Genomic DNA, 18,797 nt, shown 5'->3' on the forward strand with positions numbered 1-18,797 from the left:
AACAACAGCGGAGTAGTTGTTGTACTGTCATCGTCTTGTTCACTTCACACACAGGTGAGAGCTTTTCACCATTCTTTTAATGTGAAAGTCAGGGTGTTGTAGAGTCGTGTTTGTCATACGTGTCTGAACAGAGAGTGTGTACGTGTGTTTAATTTGAGTAGAGGGGTTAATTCGTGGGTTCACTAAGTTAGCTAAATTACAACAGAGCTGGTCAACTCAGACACAGTTACAGGTTAACGTTAAATCTACCCACTGCGGAGTCCGGCTTCGTGACTTGGATAGGAAGTCGGTCCGTCAGCTATGTGGTCCGGGTACCTGTCACTTCACTGTGGTGCAAATCACTGTGTTACTCCATCTATGTACCACCCATAATATTCAGTGACCACCACTTTCCTTGTCATAACCTTGCGTAGTTGCCGTTGTGGACAGTAAACCGGTCTCTTCTCACTCAGCCGACCGTCACTGTGTCATCCCTGACCGGCCACGGATTTCCAGTCCCGATCCTAAACGACTTAACTTCCTGGAAATCCCATTGCCCTTTCACCTAGTTTTACTATGCTCGGTCTGTATCTAGTGTCTCTCTGTCTCCAAACACTGCTCTGTGTAGCTGTGTCGGTAACGTTACGTGTTATAACCGGTGGGACAGTCAGCTAACGTTAGCTGTAACACTTAACACATTATAACCAGCTACCCTCAGTCCTGGACGGACCTTCATTAACGTTAGCTAACGTCTTGTGTGATGAGTTAGTTGTCTGTTTTGCCAGCTAACAGTCTGTGTTTGTTTTGTATGTAAATGTCAAGTGAAATGGTAAGACGGTTATATATCAACCACACCACGATAAGTGTCATATTACCAAGGCAACGGTGTTAGCTGGTATGCTAGCTGTAACCTTGTCTGGTGGCTGTAACCTTACATTAGGGGGCTAAGCGACGTTAGCTGCAGTCTGACAGAGCCAACGGTGAAAAAACGCCACAAACGAAATGTTGCCGGAAGCTTTCGTTCATTAAAGTAGATAAAGTGCTGGTTTTCGTATATAAATGGCAGCTGTCCAGTGGGAGAGAGGCTAGTCTCATGCTAAACGTTATTCTGGGATGGTGATGCTTTACTTTCAACAGCCTGGGTGGATGTAAATAGTGGCTGGTATTACTGAAGTAGCTTTCACTTTAACCTACTTAATGTGCTCTTTAACCTACTTAATGTTATTACCGTGGTGAAGGTTTGGGGGCTGGTGGTTGTACACGTGTCTGGATGTGTTTGTCCACCACCCCTCTTTTTAGACTAGGAGACATTTGTAGCTCTTGGTTAATTACTGTGGACATTTAAAAAAAAAACTGCAGTGCTCCAATATTAACAAGACAAGCAGCATATCTGTCAAATGAATACAATGCTGAACATGAACCCCCTCCTCAGCCCATTCAGGATGCCTGGATCAGCTCCGATCAGTTGTTTGGGACCATGGCCCAAAGACGTGGGTATCATTGCCTTGGAACTGTACTTCCCATCCCAGTATGTGGACCAGGCCGAGCTGGAGCAGTTCGACGGCGTGGCGGCCGGTAAATACACAGTGGGCCTGGGCCAGGCTCGCATGGGCTTCTGCTCAGACCGGGAGGACATCAACTCTCTGTGCCTGACCGTGGTCCAGAGACTGATGGAGAGGAACGGCCTGTCCTACGACAGCGTGGGCCGGCTGGAGGTCGGCACCGAGACCATTATCGACAAGTCTAAATCCGTCAAGACCGTCATCATGCAGCTGTTCGAGGACTCGGGCAATACAGATGTGGAGGGCATTGACACCACCAATGCCTGTTATGGAGGAACAGCTGCGCTCTTCAATGCTGTCAACTGGGTAGAGTCCAGCTCCTGGGATGGTGAGTCCACTAACCTGTTGTTGTGGTGTGTGTGTGTGTGTGTGTGTGTGATGATTTTTAATTCATCTGTTGGTTATTTTCTTGATAGGTTGTGTTCATAAAACTTTTTTTCTACTGTTATATTTTCAAATGTCACCCCAATATAACCCAAAATACTCAATTCAGGGGATTAATAACCCTAGATATGGAAAGATGAGGTCTTTCCCTGCTGAATAAAAGATGCACTCAGTCTGAACAATGGTTCCTCTCATCATCAGCAGTGACGAGTTCAGTCTTGGAGAGAATGTTTCATTCAGTTTTATCACTTACATGTTATCAGTTGCTGGTTAAAGCTGATTAATTGCAGCTATTATAATCTCATCAGTCAGGTTGTAACATGTGTTGCTGGGACAGTGTTATGTGAGATTTATGCTGCTGTGCTGATGATACAGTTAAAGAAGAGATAAGTTCATGTATTTTTTTTTTAATGAGTCCTGCTGTTTACCTTTTCCCTCATGTCTCCTCTCTGCAGGACGTTACGCTTTGGTGGTAGCGGGGGACATCGCTGTCTACGCCACAGGAAGTGCCCGACCCACAGGTGGCGCTGGCGCAGTGGCCATGCTGATCGGACCAAATGCCCCTCTGGCCTTTGAGCGAGGTCAGTTCACTGATAACTGTTTGTTTGACACACTGATAAGAGCTCACTGTTATTCAGCTGATTGAATGTTTACCGCTCAGCCAGCTGTTGTCAATGTGCTCGAGTGTTGTCATGTGGAAGCAGCCTGTCAGGAAGAGGCCATGTCTCTTTACACTGTGTGGTGCTGATATGAGTAGTTGTTTAGAAAGATAAGTTCATCACCTCATAGGAAACATCAGAAACTGTCACAGTCATTCTGTCCATTACAGCAGGATGTTTTTGAAATGTATCCAGCTCAGTCTGGACAGGACAGTTGTGTGTATTCAGTGTGTTTGACGCCTGCTGTTGCTGTGTGGCGCAGGCCTGCGAGGAACCCACATGCAGCACGCATACGACTTCTACAAGCCGGACCTGGTGTCGGAGTACCCCGTGGTGGACGGGAAGCTGTCGATAGAGTGCTACCTGAGTGCCTTGGACCGCTGCTACTCTGTGTATCGCAACAAGATCCATGCTCAGTGGCAGAGAGGTGGGTGGAGACTGATCCATGCAGACTTGTTACTCACAGATCAACTGATTAGTAGGTGAAGAGGTGTCAGAGATCAACTCAACACTTTCAGTATATATCAATTTTATTTCAGTCCATATTAGTGTTTACATGTGGCCATAAGTTGAAGCTTCAGTAACCCTCTCATTACTAGTTTGTTTATGGTGAATGAAAAAAGGAACAAAGAGAAGCCATAAAGAACAGAAACTTTCCACCACTATGATTACACACACTAACTATTTACTATCTGTGCTATTTACATAACAAACCATAGATGAGACTACAAGCTCCAGCATGCTGTACACACATGCTTCAAAAATATCAGGAGAGCTTTTAAAACTCAGGTGTGTGATGCGTCCTGTGTTTTATCAGGTGGTCAGAGTGCCTCAGGTCCTCTGTCCATCCTTTGAGGGGAGTGCTGGATGGATAACAGCCTAATAAGTTAAGAGGGTTTAGGACATTACCTGTTTGCTGTGCTAAGAAGTTTACTTAAGTTCAGTGACCATGAAGTAGTTTAATGAGATGAGCCCTAAACCCGATGTGTCAACATGTACATTATCAAGAACACCAGGTATTAAATAGGCGTTCACAAGCAGCACAGCATGTCCAGCTCTACATATATGATGTGTTTCATAACAACACAAAGGCAGAGCCTGTGTTGCCTTGAGATGAGCTTTGTACTTTTTTTCTTTTTCCTTTTTTTTTCTTGTACCTGGTTCAGAGGTGGGAGGAGACAAACATGTGTTGCTTTCCTGCACTGTACAGCTCCGAGACAGATCAGTGTGTCAGGACTTCCTCTGTCTTCTCTGGTCTAATCGTTGTTCTTCTCCTCGGCAGACGGCTCAGAGAAGCTCTTCAGCCTGGAGGACTTTGGTTACCTGGTCTTTCACTCTCCCTACTGTAAACTGGTGCAGAAGTCGTTGGCCAGACTGATGCTGAACGACTTCCTGAGCCACCCCAGCCCCAACACCGAGACGGGACCCTTCACAGGCCTCGACGCCTTCAGGTACAGGAGCGCTCTTGCATTTCAGACTCGTTGCCGTCTTCTTTCTGAAGCTCCTCTTTGTGTGTAGAGTAAAGACAGAAGTGATGTGGTAAACCTGCTCCTGAGTCGAGCTTTAGTTTCAGTTTGTTTTGTGGATCTAAATCATCAGGATGCTTTTGAATTTTAAAATCAGCTTTCATTGACCTCCGCTTTATCAGGCTGGTTGTTTATATAGTATGTGTTTCTGTATGGCAGGGATATACGGCCAGAGGAGACTTACTTTGACCGGGATGTGGAGAAAGCTTTCATGAAGGCCAGTTCAGACCTGTTTGAGAGGAAGACCAAACCCTCCCTGCTGATCTCCAACGAGAACGGAAACATGTACACCCCCTCAGTCTACGGCTGCCTGGCCTCACTCATCGCACAGTAAGTCTACTGTCTTTCTTTCATTCATCTGTTTGAAAAAACGGCTAGATCGGGAATCGGATGATGGGGCTGATCCATGACTCTGATCTATTCACTTCAATTCTATGTTGATGGCATGCACTACATCGAAATGTCAGCAGCAGGTGAAGCATGCCGGTAGACAACAAACACACAGCAACAATGTTTTACAGAGTTAGGAAAATAATGGGATAGTTCAATATTTTGGCAAAATGATATAGTTTTAGGAGTAGATTCGTTACCTTTAATTGTCGGTGCAAGCTGCTTTTAGAATGGCGGAGCCGCGAGCTGCTCAGAGCTACGCTACGGAGGCTACAAGACAAGTTTTTGAGGCAAATGCAGAGACTGCTTGCCGAAAAACTGCCCCCGACGGGAACGCGCATCAGCGGTTTGCTTGAATTTACCTCGAAAACAACTCTTTCTCGTAACGCTCCATTATTATCTGATAGCGTGGTGAATGTGCAGGTCACAACTTGTCCACCAGAGCGTTTTGGAGTTGTTGGATTGTGTATTATTTTGATTTGAGTTTGATGAAGGAAACCAAGAAATCCCATTAGCCTCCGTAGCGTAGCTCTGAGCAGCTCGCGGCTCTGCTCCGCCGTTCTAAAAATAGCTTGCACCGACAATTAAACAGACCTACTCCTAAAACTATAGGGATAATGGCAATGGGCCAATTTGTGAAAATGTTGAACGATCCCTTTAAAATACTGCCACCCTCTCACATCCACCTCATGCCCGTGAGAAGCCGACATGTCTAATTGAAACCATAGTGTTGTGTTGTGTTAGTGAAGTGTGTATGTTGTGTTGTCTCTGTTACAGACATACAGCCTCACAGATAGCAGGACAGAGGGTCGGGGTCTTCTCCTACGGCTCAGGATTTGCTGCCACGCTGTACTCTCTCAGAGTGACACAGGACCACACACCCGGTGAGTCGGCCTCAGGTTCACAGTTTTACAGGCTGTATGACACTGATAGAAGTGCAACCGGAACTAATGGCGGTGTGATCTTGTTTCGGTGGTGACAGGATCCAGCCTGGACAAACTGGTGTCCAGCCTCACTGACCTGAAGATGCGACTGGACTCCAGGACAAAGGTCTCACCTGCCGTCTTCTCTGAGAACATGAAGCTGAGGGAGGAGACTCACCACCTAGGTACGACCTGCTGCTCATGTCTCACTCTCATGATGGCGTGGACACTTCAGCCCTGACACAAACACCAACATGTATCAGTATGATGATAGGAGTAATAATACCAGTGTAATTGGAACAAAATCTTCATATCTGATCCAGTCTTAAACTGGTTTACTCCAGAGTCCACTCCTGGTTCTGTCTCTGACCGCTACTTCTCTCTGTCCTGCAGCGAGCTACGTGCCCCGAGGCTCAGTGGACGAGCTGTTCCCAGGGACCTGGTACCTGACACGAGTGGACGACAAACACCGCAGGGAATACGCCCGCAGACCCACGAGCCACGACCTGCCAGCAGAACCAGATCTGGTTCGCTCCACCACAGCCACCGAGGTAAAGGAGCTCTTCTTTTTTTTTTTTGAATCTCTTTTCATTGAAGGTTTTGCAGATGGGGGATATACATTTAGTTTCGAAAAAAAACATACAGGAGGTACAGGAGCTCTGGCATTTACCGTTCCATCAGACCTAGATGAGAGCAGCATGGCTCCTACAGCTGTGAACCAACTACAGGGTAGAAAGTGAGAGAAGTAGCTGGGTTCCTCACCGATCTCACCAGCCTCTATAGTTGTTCACTGAGAAGTGAAACTCAGTGGTTTGGACCAGTCTGCATCCTGGGGGGGCTACTGGCTGCTGTGAGGAAGTGACTGTGGTCCCATTTTAGGAAGAGACACTTTCCTCACAAAGGCAAAGCAGCTTAGAGGGACGGGTACTAAAGCACCGTATCAGGGCTAAATTTGAGGATGAATTCCCTATAGGTAATTAAAAACATAGAGGTCTGAGCCTTTTTTGGCCATTTATGCCTTTTATATACCACATAAAAAAACGTTTGACATGCCCATACTTGGTTGCTTTTTTTTTTTTTCCAGCACAACTTCATCTGTATGATCTGATCATAATTTTTTCGCTTTAACCACTTTATTAACACATGGGCCTCGAAATATACAAAAATCATCAAATCCGAATTGGAAAAATATACTCCCATCAGACATATCTGGTGTATTCATCACCTACAGTATCAGCTGATTCGACCACTTTTCCCTGTTTTGTCATTTGACGAATATATGGAAAGGAATGCAACACCAGCCCCTCCCATCCCATCCCCCGGATAAATGTTTTTTTGTACTATCAAATTAAAACTGTCACATCTCCAGTGAAGACACCTCAGTCATGTGTCTTGTCATGTCTTCTCCTCCTCAGCACATCCCCAGTCCAGCCAAGAAGATGCCTCGCATCCCCGCAGCCAGCTCCAGCCCCGAGACCACCGTCAGCAACTGAGAGCGCTCAGCTAACCTCCGAGAGGTATCAGACAGCACTAGAGGTCGGAGGTCACCTCCCAAATTATTGTAAATGAAAAACTAACTTAGATCACAGCAGAGAGTCATTCCTGCGGATGCTCCGGTGTCCTGCCTGTGCCCTTCCCATCATCCCTTGCTGTCCACACGTCAGACAGTAAACTCCTCAGAGTCTGTCTCCATCGCCACCGTTTGTTTTAACCTTTTTATTTAAAGTTTACTTTTTTTTTTACATGTTATCATTTTGCATTAGCGCATAAAGGACAGATGTGTATCTGGGAGGGGCACAGGCAGATGTTTGGGAGCGGACTTCCTGCTGGCAGCTGGCGGCCAGAGACAGGAAGAGGAAATGACCATAATTAGTGTGGCCTCAGGCCTTCTGCTGATTAAAGAACAAAGGGAAGTGGGCCTCAGCCAAGTTTATGCATCAGAGTGCTGCCGTTGCTGCTACTGCTGCTGCTGCTGCGGCAACCCAGCACACGCCCACCCCACACCCCCACCCCGCTGTTTGTGTTCAATACCTCAGTTTTCTATGAAGGGATCAGGTCATACAGAACTACAGACACCAGAGTCTGTCTGTAACCTGCTGTAGTCTCGGCCCGCTCCATAGAAACCCGTTCCACTGAAGCTGCTGATGTCAGTTCTCTGTTTGTTAAGAAATGTCTAAACCCACTGAAGAAGACTCCACCGCTCTTCGTCAGCTTCACCTCCGGTCGTCAGCTCAGCTCCGACTGTGTGCGAGGAGAACGGCGGCTCACTGATGAGTTGATTGTGAAAAGTGAACGCCATCCTCTGGTTTCATCCTCAGACTGAATCTGTTTGGACCGGTGCTGTGAACAGGTCACCTGAAAGAGTCCTGAGGTGGAAATCCATTTATGTAGATGATTATGATCAGTTGATCATAGCAATTATCGGTTGCTGTTCAAATTTCCAAGCAACAAACTTTTTTTTTCTGTACTGCGGAGACGGTGAACCAACATCAGTGGGTTTAGATTTTTCTCTCTATCTGTTCAACAAATGTTTAAAAAGTTCAGCAAATGTCAAAATGTTCAACAAATGTCTGTTAAGTATTGACAGTCCAGTTCTAAGGAGGAGAGGTGATGATGACATTTGGATTTGACTCGTATGTTTAAGTTGTTTGATGTTACATGATGTCATCCACTGAGAAGAGGAGCTGCATCCTCATCATCACAATCGCAAACTGGAAACAAGTGTGACGTCGACCTGTGTCATTTGTGTGTTTATTTCTTGTACGAACTGACAGAAGAGCTCCTCACCTGTCCCATGATGCAGCACGGCTGCAGTTTTGACTCCACAGTAGACGGTGGAGAGCCGAGGTACCAGAGGATCTAGATCAGCACTGGCTCTGCCTCCTTTAAGCAGCAGAGTCAGTCAGAGCAGGTTCATTCTCCACATTAGACTGTCGGTTCTGGACCCTCATACAGGACTTCAGCGACGGCTCCAGTCTGACTCTCTGGTCTCTGCTCATCTCACCAAACGGCCACATCAGCTCCACAGCAGCTGCAGCTGTGACCCAGCGGTGTTGGCTCCACACCACGGTCCATCACATCCTTACTGAAGCCTTAAGGTCAAAGGGCTCAGCTCCAGGTTCAGGTTCTGGAGCCCAGACAGGTTCAGGTCCCAGTGAGTTCTTGTATTTCTCAGTGTGGTTGTTCTCCCTGTTTAACACTGACACTGGTTTGACTACGGCACCAGTCAGAGACATAAACAGGCAGAAAAACATCAGCCTTAGATAACTGTTAGTGTGCTCCTGGTCTCGGTCCTGGTCCTGGTCCTGGTCAGACCAGCTGGTAGCCCTGCTCACAGGGATCACAGGAGTCTGGACTGTCGATGTCCAGGTGACCATGTTGTTGAGAAGCCTTACAACAAACATGTATGATCTGTAAACATAATCGTGTACAGATGTTTTTAAATGTACAGTCTGACCTGGTTCCCCTGAGATCAGGCTTCACTCACACACTCACACACACTGTGTCGTGTGTGTGAGTGTGTGGTGCCTGTCTCAGAGTCACATGACCTTTACCTGTGTGGTAATGTACAAACTGTAAGATTATTTATGCTGTATAGATATAAATGATGTCTCAGCTGGTGACACTTGTGTAAACATGTAGATTCAGAATAAATGAACTTCACACACACACACACACATGCTCTGTGTACACCTGTTTTTGTTAAATCATGAAAATGATCCACGTTTCTGCACCATCATATGTCTATGTGCACTACAGTTAGATAAACTTAGATTTTTCCTACACACATTCATAATCGTTTCTACATCATCAGATGAAAGAGTGGAAATACTCAATAACAAACATGATAATTCATGTACTTATTACAGTATGTCCTCAGTCTGACCTAAACAGTATATTTAATATATATGTATCTGAATTTATCGGCATTTCTTGTCGTATTACCTACTATTCACAGTTCTGACCATCTTGTTTATAATGAACTCATAACTGGATGGGTAAACCAAGGATTAAATAAACCAGGTGATGATCAGCTGTGTAGAACAGGTTATCAGGATGGAGAGTGTTAGGTTCATCAAAGTCAGAAAAGGACTACCGTTAGATGTATTTTCCATCACTCACATGCATGGAGGTGACTGGTGATGATGAAGACGAGTGAGTGGCAACAGCATGTGAGACAGAGAAGAGCAATGGAAGTGAAGAGTTGCAAAATATAAAGGAATCAAATACAGACGGATGAGAGCATGAGGGAAGAGAGGAAGAAAAGAAGGGAGGGATGGATAAATGTGGTTTTAAAGGAGACATATTATGCGCCCTTTCCAAAAATGAAAATAATGCCCAGGTGTCTCAAAGACATGTCTGTGACATGCTCTGGTCAAAATTCTCACCTTTTGGGGGCCGGAAGGCAAGACAAACACCCAGATATATGTTAAAGAGCCTTCAAAAAGTGATATTACCATAGAGCAGCGCAGTCTCCGCCCACCCTCCAGAGGTACATTGCTAATGAGCTGCTGGTGCTGTGCAGAAGGAGAGCCCTGGGAAATGGCACAGGTTTTGTGATTTTGGCTAAAAACTTCATAATCACAACTTAAAGACCACAGAGAATGTTTTAAAATAACCAAAAATGGTTGCGGGAGGGGGACTTTAAAGGAAAGTTGAGTCATCAGGTGTGTGGGAGAAGTGAAACATTGGAGTGCTGGAGATGGAAAATGAAGGATGCAGTGGTGAAGTGCAAAGTGCTGCATCCTAACAACACTCTACTGTAGCAGAGTAAAACTGATTCTACTACAATCGAGTTACATTCTACTGTAGCACAGCGCCATATAGGTTCATATACTGTAATAGACTAAGAGAGTTACATTGTACTGTAGCAGTAGCATGGTCAGTGACTCTGTGTTGGCTCTTACAGACAGTGACGCTCAGAGGAGAACTCAGCTTCAGTGCAGTGGGAGGTCTGGAGGTCAGAGGTCAAGGCAGGAAACACATTGCTGCGTAACTGACTAAAGTGGAGGAAGAGGTTGACTGATCCTCCCATCCTCCACCACCAGATGGTGCCAAAGTAAATAACTTTGAAATCTTACACTAGAGCTCAGTGACCTGCAAATAATAGTAATTTATTATTAATTAATGTGACAGCCGTTTTCTCAATGAGCCATTCCTTGTTTGGTCTATTAATATTTTAAAAATGGTGAACAGAAGCCCACATCGTTTCTCGGTTGGGACAACTCACCGTCCAGAACCCTTTATCAAAAACAATTGTCAATTCATTTCCTATTGCACCATAAACCTTTTTATAGTTTTATCTCTACTTGATATTTTAGAATTACTTGTTAATATTATCTGATGGTTTTTCACTGGAGTTCCTGTTTGTTTAAAATAACCTTCTCCTGTCATTGTCTGCTATTTATTAATAATTTTCCATTACTGTTTTAAAAGCTGTTAATGTGTGACCTCTACTCTCCTGCTGTTGTTGACCATTATTTTTTATACATTGAAACCTGAATCTTAAGTGTTTTTTCAGAGAATATAAAAACAATAACCACTCCACTATGGAACTGATTAAGGAACATCTCTACTGTAGTAAGGTCAAGTTCCCTTCAAGGATTCACTGTATTCGAGTTCACCCCGTGTTGAAGGTTAATGAATGAGTTTATCACTGTCTTATTAACAGAAGGCTATATTAGCTGAGGCAGCTGAGAGGAAGTTACATTTCAAATACAGAATGAAAATATTTTTTCTTATCAGCATCTGTTCATCCAGCTCTGTCAAAGGGAGTTTAACTCAGCGAACTGGTGCTGCATTTTATAATAATAAACATTGATCTTAATTGAAATTTTATTAATTAACGTTGAGGCACAGACAGCCTGTGCCTCTACCCAGTGTTGGAAACATTAGGCCTACTTTAAAAAAAAAAAAAAAAAAAAAGTAATTAGTTACAGTTAGGCCTACTTTCCCAAAAAAGTAACTGAGCTAGTAGGCTAACTGAATTAGGCTACTACATTATAAAAGTAAATAATTACCAGCAGAAGTTAGTTTTTTTTAGTGAAATGCTCAAATAGTCTATGTAGCCTAATTACTTGAACTCGCCCACCTAACCCCTAATCCCCTAACCTCCCGTTTATCTGGAACTAACCAACTCACACAAGCCTAGCCTATTTACTCCGCACAGACTCCGCCAGTGAGAATCCAGATAAACGTCTTTTCCAACTAGTTGATGGACTGAAAAAACGTGAGTGTATTAGCTATTTTGTGACGGCACTTCCTGAGTAAAGTAACAGGCGCATTTTATCGTCAGTAACGGTAACGGCGTTATAAACGGGCAAACAGTAACTTTTTTTGATTAGGCCTAGGTAGGCTACTCATACTGAAAAAAGTAGCGCCGTTAGTAACGCCGTTATTTTATAACACCGTTATTCCCATCACTGCCTCTACATGGGTGAAGAGAGGCATTGGCACCATGGCCCTTTCCTCCACAGTGTTGGATGTCTAGTGGAGCTGTGTAACGGAACTATGCCTTAAAAGTGTGTGTTTAACTTCTGTACAATGAAGAGACAGAGGCAGAGAGAGGAAGAGAGAGAGAGGAGACTCCACCTCCGCCTCCGAGCAGCAGTCCACTACAGGCTCCAGAGCAGGGGACACCGCCCCGCAGCGCGGCGACGCATCCAGCCAGGGTGGAGTTACAGCAGCCGCAGAGCCGAGAGCGGATAGGGAGGGGAACCGAGAAAAAGTCTCTATCTGGCCTTTCCCCTGCTAATAAATCCGCTTCGTACCGGGGAAATAGTTTGAAGGACTGCCACCGTTCAGTGGTCTGCAGAGGTCGAGGCGCCGCCGACGGGAACAGCATCGACGCCGCTCAGGTCAGAAACACAAAAGTTTCTAAGTTTGAAAAGTTTCCACCATTGTAGCGACGGGGCCGTGACGTCAGCACGGAGCTCGATGTGGAGGCAGAAAAGTTGGTGAAAGTCGCAGAGACGCAGGCCTGCTGAGGTGTAGCACAGCACCGACACGCCACAGACACACATACACTGTCACTGGAGCAGTGTGTCAACGTCTCCACCTTGTTAACGCGGTGTCGTGCGGGACTGACGCTTTATCATCGCTCCATCAACAGACCTGCTCAAGTTTCCGGACAATAAGTTAGGGCGTCTGGCATTTTGATGAGGTGTGTGCGTGCGTGCTTGCGTCCGTGCGGGTGACTGTATAATTGTGTAATCTTGTTGAGTTCCTTATTTGAAAGGAGTCCCTGTGCTGAGAGTGGCTCCGCTAACAAAGCGCAGTGTTGGGTGTGTTAACTACACAAACAGACAGAAAACGCAGCCTCCGGGTGTAGATTCCTCCACCTCTGTGATGTGGTGTGCGACAGCGGAGGAATGTGGACGGAGACACGTTTACTCGGAGCTGTGAAGTGCTGTCAGCAACAGGCAGGTCTCAATGTGAACACACAGCCGCCGATAAGTGTGTGTGTGAGGGAGGAGGGCAGAGCCGCAGGGCACGGTAACTTACAGGAGCTGCATTGGCTACATTAGCTTCATGCTACATGCTACTTGCTGCCCCTGAAGGTGAAAGGTCCCTGATCCCAGCTGTATGAAACAATGAGTTCACGGTTGTCCCTAACAACACAGGCTTACAAATGTCATGGCAACAGGCGGTGTATGACTGTATCTACTGTCTGGCAGTGTATTCTATTCACATTGTAGGCTATTGTAACAATATTACTGTAACAGTCACATTATACTGAAACAGTAGGCCTATACCTACTGTTATAGTTACATTTCTACTGTAACAGTCACATTCACCTGAAACACTACCACACACACTACTGTAACAGTTACATTGCTATTGTAACCATATCACACTCTATTGTAACAGTAGCCTATACATGATACTGTAACAGTATCACAGTCTGCTGTTACAGATACATTCTATTGTAACAATATCACTAACAATATAACACACTACTGTAACAGTTAAATTCTACTGTAACAGTATTACACTCCACTGTTATAGTTACTGTTTTCCACTGTAACAGTTACATTCTAGTGTAGCACAGTTATCCTGCACTGGGACAGCTACATTCTGTGATAGAGTCACATTTTACTACTACCTACAACAGCGTTACATTCTAGCAGAGTCACATTCTACCTTAACAGAGTGACACTCTAATGTGTGAGTTACACAGTGACAGCAGGGTTTACATAGCTTTGGGCTCCATCACCTTGTACAGTCACTATTTTGACAGCGACAGAAACATCAGAACCAGGATCTGATGTAGGATGCGATTCTGATGATGCGACAGTGATGCACAACCGTCGGTTCACTGTGTTCAATCAGAGCGACGGACCACAACACTTGGGGTGGGCTGGTCAGTCAGATGTGTGAGTGAGGGCAGACTGAGGAGAGCGCACACACACACAAATCTGAAGTTGGTTTGAAATTTACCAGACATTTTACCCAATATGGTGTGTGCTGAATAGAAGTTAGCTCAGCTCTGTGATATTTCTTAAGTCCATATTGCTCACAATGAAAAAAGGAGGGGGGGGAGCTCTGCAGGAGGGTCTGATGTTATAGACTGAATGGGCAAATTTATCAAAGGAGGTGAAGGTGATTATCTCTTCATGCATTAGACTGGTTTAGATAATGACTGACAGTGTTTGTTATTGTATGCATCTCAAGTGAGTAAAGTTATTGCCCTTGTTTTTTTAAGTGTCTGAAATATGTTACCAGCAGGTCTGCAGGCCAGTACATGTTACATGTTACTGCTCAGCAACACATAAAACCTTGTTTCCGTAGTGATACAGCAGAGATATAGAAATGATGTAGCAGTAATATAATGTTGATGTAGGGGTGATGTCACTTAGCAGTGATGTAACTGTATACTTGAGGATCTGTCACTACTCGTAGCGCTGCAGGTGTCATTTCCTGAACACCAGCTTAGACTCTAGCTGATGATGTTTCATCTCATAGTAGATTATTGATCCAGCAGTGACATAATTACAGCAATATCAGTAATGTGTCTGATCATGTAGAAACAGCCTGCTGTCACTCAGACCCCTGCTGTCTGCTGGTCCGCTACACAGATGGTTGTGTTTTATGTTGTGGTGCTGTGTTCACACTACACCGTATGCCTATTTTGCAATGTAAGTGCGTGAAATCAGGAGGTTCTCCTTGTCGTTAATTCTTGCCGAGACTTGGCGGAGAGATACGACTGAATACGTGTTGGCAAGCCCACAACTCAGACCCTGTCAGGTCATGACTGGTTGTGATGTCATCAGGAGGAGGGGCTGTAAAGGCTGACATTCAGGAACAAGAATGTGAAGACACAGTAAAAAGGAGTCCAGGATGTCTCTGGAGGAGGTTTAGTGACTGACTGCAGATCCACCTGCCACATGTTTCCAGCTGTGGCGGCGGTGTTGGAGAGCTGTCAGTGTGTGTGTGTGTGTGTGTGTTTTGTGACTCCACTCTCACACCAGTTAAGGAAACTGCTTTTCATTCCACTGTGTGCTGCACGGAGCGGCTGTAGTGTTTTCTCTCAGCCATATATGGTCAAGACAACATGTGTGGCCCCTCCCCCTGCACAAGAAATCATTTGTTTTAGACTTGAGCCAGTGTCAGATGCCTGGGGAGTTCAGTCAGATCAACGCAGCACACACACTCCACGTGTATGTAAAGATCCTGCTGCAACCCCGTGGAGAGATTAGATCCACGTATGAGAAGGCAGCAGTCTTCATGTCTGAACTGATTTCACTCACAGAGACTTGAAGAGGCCCCCGCTCCTTCACAGGCTGCAGTTTGAGGTGGATCCGGTTGAAGTTGTGGGATGGATCCACGTGGATCCTGACTGACTGTGACCCTGCTGACGACTCTCCTGGTTTATGCAGCCATGCAGAAAGTGGTCGTGGTTTAGAGAGCAGCAGGAAACGGGCTCCTTACCCCCCTCTGCAGACACACCTGTGAACTGGTGTCTTAGTGATGTATGTATCAGACATACCGAGGCTGAAGAACGGGGCTTGTTAAAAAGGCGTCATTTTGACGGGGAAGAAGCAGGGAGGTGGTGGTGTTGTGGAGTCAACCAGTCAGAAGCCAGATAGAAACAGTTTCCTGTTATAAACCTAAAGCAGCCTTCTTTGTTTAGTGACTTCTAAAACTGTGTGAAACAGGCTGTTGTGTAGCACGAGCCTGTGTGCAACAGTGCACCACTGTGTGATCTCAGAGCTCAACTCCGTGTGCGCCGGGTGTTAAAACAGCATCACACAGTCACTGAGGTGGAGACGTGTTTTGACGTCGAACCCTGCAGCTTTCATTTGCGTTTGTGCCATTAATTGAACGACACCGATCAACATATTCCTGTGGATCAAGTTTCAAGTTTACTTTATTGTCACATTAGTAATTACAGTGAAATTATTATGTACCTTTGGTAATTTGCATAACATAAATAAAGATACAAGAATATGAAAAGAAGAATATTTAAAAACAAGAGAAGGTGGGAGTAGATTTAGGCGGCACGGTGGCACAGTGGTTAGCACTGTTGCCTCACAGCAAGAAGGTCCTGGGTTCGAATCCCGGGCCGCCCAGGGCCTTTCTGTGTGGAGTTTGCATGTTCTCCCCGTGTCTGCGTGGGTTTCCTCCGGGTGCTCCGGTTTCCCCCACCACTAAAAACATGTCGGCTAGGTTAATCCTCCAGTCAGCGCCACTGACCAAAGGCACTGGCTCATAATCTGGAGTTGGTCCCCGGGCGCTGCACCGCGGCTGCCCACTGCTCCTCAGGGATGGGTTAAATGCAGAGAAAGAATTTCACTGTACTAGCTGTATATGTGACAAATAAAGTACCTTTACCTTTGACACCGATCAACATATTCCTGTGGATCAAGTTTCAAGTTTACTTTATTGTCACATTAGTAATTACAGTGAAATTATTATGTACCTTTGGTAATTTGCATAACATAAATAAAGATACAAGAATATGAAAAGAAGAATATTTAAAAACAAGAGAAGGTGGGAGTAGATTTAAGAAATATAATATTTTGCAATGGCAACCAATAAAAAATGTTAAGAAGAATGAAGAATGTATGTATACGGATATTTTTATATTATTAAAATAATATTAAAAAAATATTTATATTATTTAAATAATATAAAAATAGGAAGAGGATGGCGCAATGCACCAAGGGTGACCCGAAAATCCAAGCAGTCGTCCTAAATCCCAAATCCTGTCCTAATCGTCCTGGAAATTGAATGGAACTATGGTTGTTGTAGTTTTTTAAAGTTTACAGGTACAGCAGTGGTGCAAAATTAATATTTTTTTATTATTATTATTCATTGTTGACATGGAAACTGGTTTCCCAGGACCTGATGAGCAGGCAGCTAAAAAGCACAAACGTCTCTAGTCACATGACCCCCAACCTCCTCTCCATACACCCTCCACCCTAAATTCCCCTAATGCTCATCTGGGTTGTTCTGCTGAGATCTGATCACTCAGACTCATTCAGAGCCTCTCTGGACCACATGCGGCCGCATTCCTGCAACTAAGCAACTCAGACCGTCTCACAAAAATAAAGACTAACTCATTTAAAAGCCAAAAAAAACATGGGATGCCTTACGCCCAGGCCAACTTGGGTCTACGGCCGGCGTCGCCACGGCAACAGTATCAGCGACACCAGCGTTGACCAATCGCAGTCGACAACAGCAAACAGGAAAACACGGCTCGTAATTTGTGGTTTGCTAACATTGTTATGGAGAGAGTGATGAGAAGGGAGCGAGCTCTCAGACTGTATTTTTCTTTTTCTTTTTATGGTTTCAAAGTCAAACGTCTTGTTCCTGTTTTCTTTTCTGCCAAGGACAAACGCTTTCTCTTGAGGAAAAACAGAAGCTTGTAAGATGCAGTTCCTCCCTCTTCCATTTTTTGTTGTTGTGAAAACGTCCTATTTTACCCAGAATTCATTGTATCATAGTCCGGCCTTAAGATAGTCAAGAACTAGACTGCATTATGCAACAGATGAGTTTAAGACATCTGAAGACTATTCAGTGTGTCTCTGTGAAACCAGCTCCAGGGGTTTATTAAACATCTGTATACTGATTATTTTACATTTTACAGGTTAGATCATGCATATACATCAATATTAGCATATTATAAATGAGGCCTAAAGTCTGTCAATCCAACTTAATGTGTTAAGTAAAAGACTTAAATGATACAGCCAAGTCAAGGCCACTCTCCAATATAAAGAAAGTCTTTTGAAAAAATGAAATGTTAAAAAGTACAGTCCTACAGCACCGTTACTCATTTCACTGCTGTATTTGAATGAATGTAAACACACACTCTACTGTACTCCAGCAGATCTGTCGTAGCTGGATCCCTGGTTTGTTGTTGGGAGCAGTTTAAATTGGAGATGAGATGTTATCTTCCTCCGAGTCCTCCGTCCCCACATTCCTGTTCTCCTCTGGGATTGGCTGTATTTAGATCTGGAGCTGGCTCAGTGGCCGAAGCTGAATAAAGCCTCTCTCTCCTTCCTCTGTCTCCCTCTCTGTTCTGATGCTGGTATTCTAGAGGAATGTGCAGCTGAATTCCTCTGCAGGGCAGAAAGGCTGCAGCGCTGCTCCACTGTCTGAAGCTCATGCTGCTGCTAAATACGTACCGGTACCTCATGCACGGGACAGAGCAGAGGAGGACCAGGGGGACTGAACTCTGCATCTACTCTGGAGACCATCAGATAAACACACAGACATGGATATGTAGACACATCCCTCTCTGCTCCTGGTGCTGTGGGGCCTCAGGTCTCAGCAGGTGGACTGAGATCAGCCGACTCCACCACCAGTGGCAGATCTTCCACCTCCGCCCTTCGTCCTCAGCAGCTCTGTGGTTGCTTTGGTGATGTGTTCATGGTCCCGCTGAATGATGAAATACGGTCCAGTGAGTCTTGCAGCAGGACCCACGGGTGTGTGAACCATGAGCTGCTCCTGTTTCCATCATTTAGACAAAGGTTGATCCTTGTCTTATCAGTCTTTAGACTTTATTGTTGTTAATGTTAAAGGGATAGTTCAACATTTTGGCAAACTGGCACATTGCCGTTTTCCCTATAGTCTTAAGATTGGGTTTGTTACCTTTAATTGTCGGTGCAGGTCACAACTTGTCCACCAGAGTGTTTTGGAGTTGATGGATTGTGTATTTGTTGAGTTTGATGAGGGAAACCAAGAAATCCCATTAGCCTCCGTAGCGTAGCTCTGAGCAGCTCGCGGCTCTGCTCCGCCGTTCTCAAAATAGTTTGCACCGACAATTAAAGGTAACAAACCTACTCCTAAAACTATAGAGATTATGACAATGGGCCATTTTGCCAAAATGTTGAACTATCCCTTTAATGTCCCCTACTTCCTGCACAGTAT

At 45.0% G+C, this 18,797-nt stretch overlaps 2 protein-coding genes across 6 annotated transcripts in view; both read left to right on the plus strand.

Moving 5' to 3' along the window:
* Positions 1-9,092, plus strand: hmgcs1 (3-hydroxy-3-methylglutaryl-CoA synthase 1 (soluble)). 2 transcript variants are annotated; one of them, XM_085794033.1, is made up of 10 exons: positions 1-54; positions 1,412-1,869; positions 2,381-2,506; positions 2,847-3,011; positions 3,867-4,035; positions 4,270-4,440; positions 5,278-5,384; positions 5,483-5,608; positions 5,817-5,974; positions 6,839-9,092. In XM_085794033.1, exons 2-10 carry the CDS (start codon positions 1,422-1,424, stop codon positions 6,914-6,916), a joined length of 1,548 nt encoding a protein of 515 aa, XP_085650159.1. In that variant the 5' UTR covers positions 1-54; positions 1,412-1,421; the 3' UTR covers positions 6,917-9,092. The 2 variants fall into 2 exon arrangements, with proteins under 2 accessions (XP_085650159.1, XP_085650160.1); XM_085794034.1 differs by lacking the exon at positions 1-54 and adding an exon at positions 648-808.
* A 2,893-nt stretch (positions 9,093-11,985) lies between these two features.
* The window catches only part of tln1 (talin 1), a 111,042-nt gene continuing 104,230 nt past the window's right edge, over positions 11,986-18,797 (plus strand). For 3 of the 4 annotated variants that reach the window (XM_085794031.1, XM_085794029.1, XM_085794032.1), the window contains exon 1: positions 11,986-12,280. The gene's annotated coding sequence lies outside the window, so the exon portion shown is untranslated. The remainder of the gene's footprint in view (positions 12,281-18,797) is intronic. The other variant, XM_085794030.1, reaches the window with a different exon arrangement.

Source organism: Trachurus japonicus, chromosome 12 (assembly GCF_045865225.1).
Source record: "Trachurus japonicus isolate A0001 chromosome 12, Traja_1.0".
NCBI lineage: Eukaryota > Metazoa > Chordata > Actinopteri > Carangiformes > Carangidae > Trachurus > Trachurus japonicus.

Bases quoted from the DNA above. Each gene is read 5' to 3' on its own strand.
- hmgcs1 (XM_085794033.1), top strand. From the start codon at position 1,422: ATGCCTGGATCAGCTCCGATCAGTTGTTTGGGACCATGGCCCAAAGAC. The intron at 1,870-2,380 runs GTGAGTCCACTA...TCCTCTCTGCAG, and splicing joins AGAGTCCAGCTCCTGGGATG to GACGTTACGCTTTGGTGGTA. The intron at 5,609-5,816 runs GTACGACCTGCT...TCTGTCCTGCAG, and splicing joins GGAGGAGACTCACCACCTAG to CGAGCTACGTGCCCCGAGGC.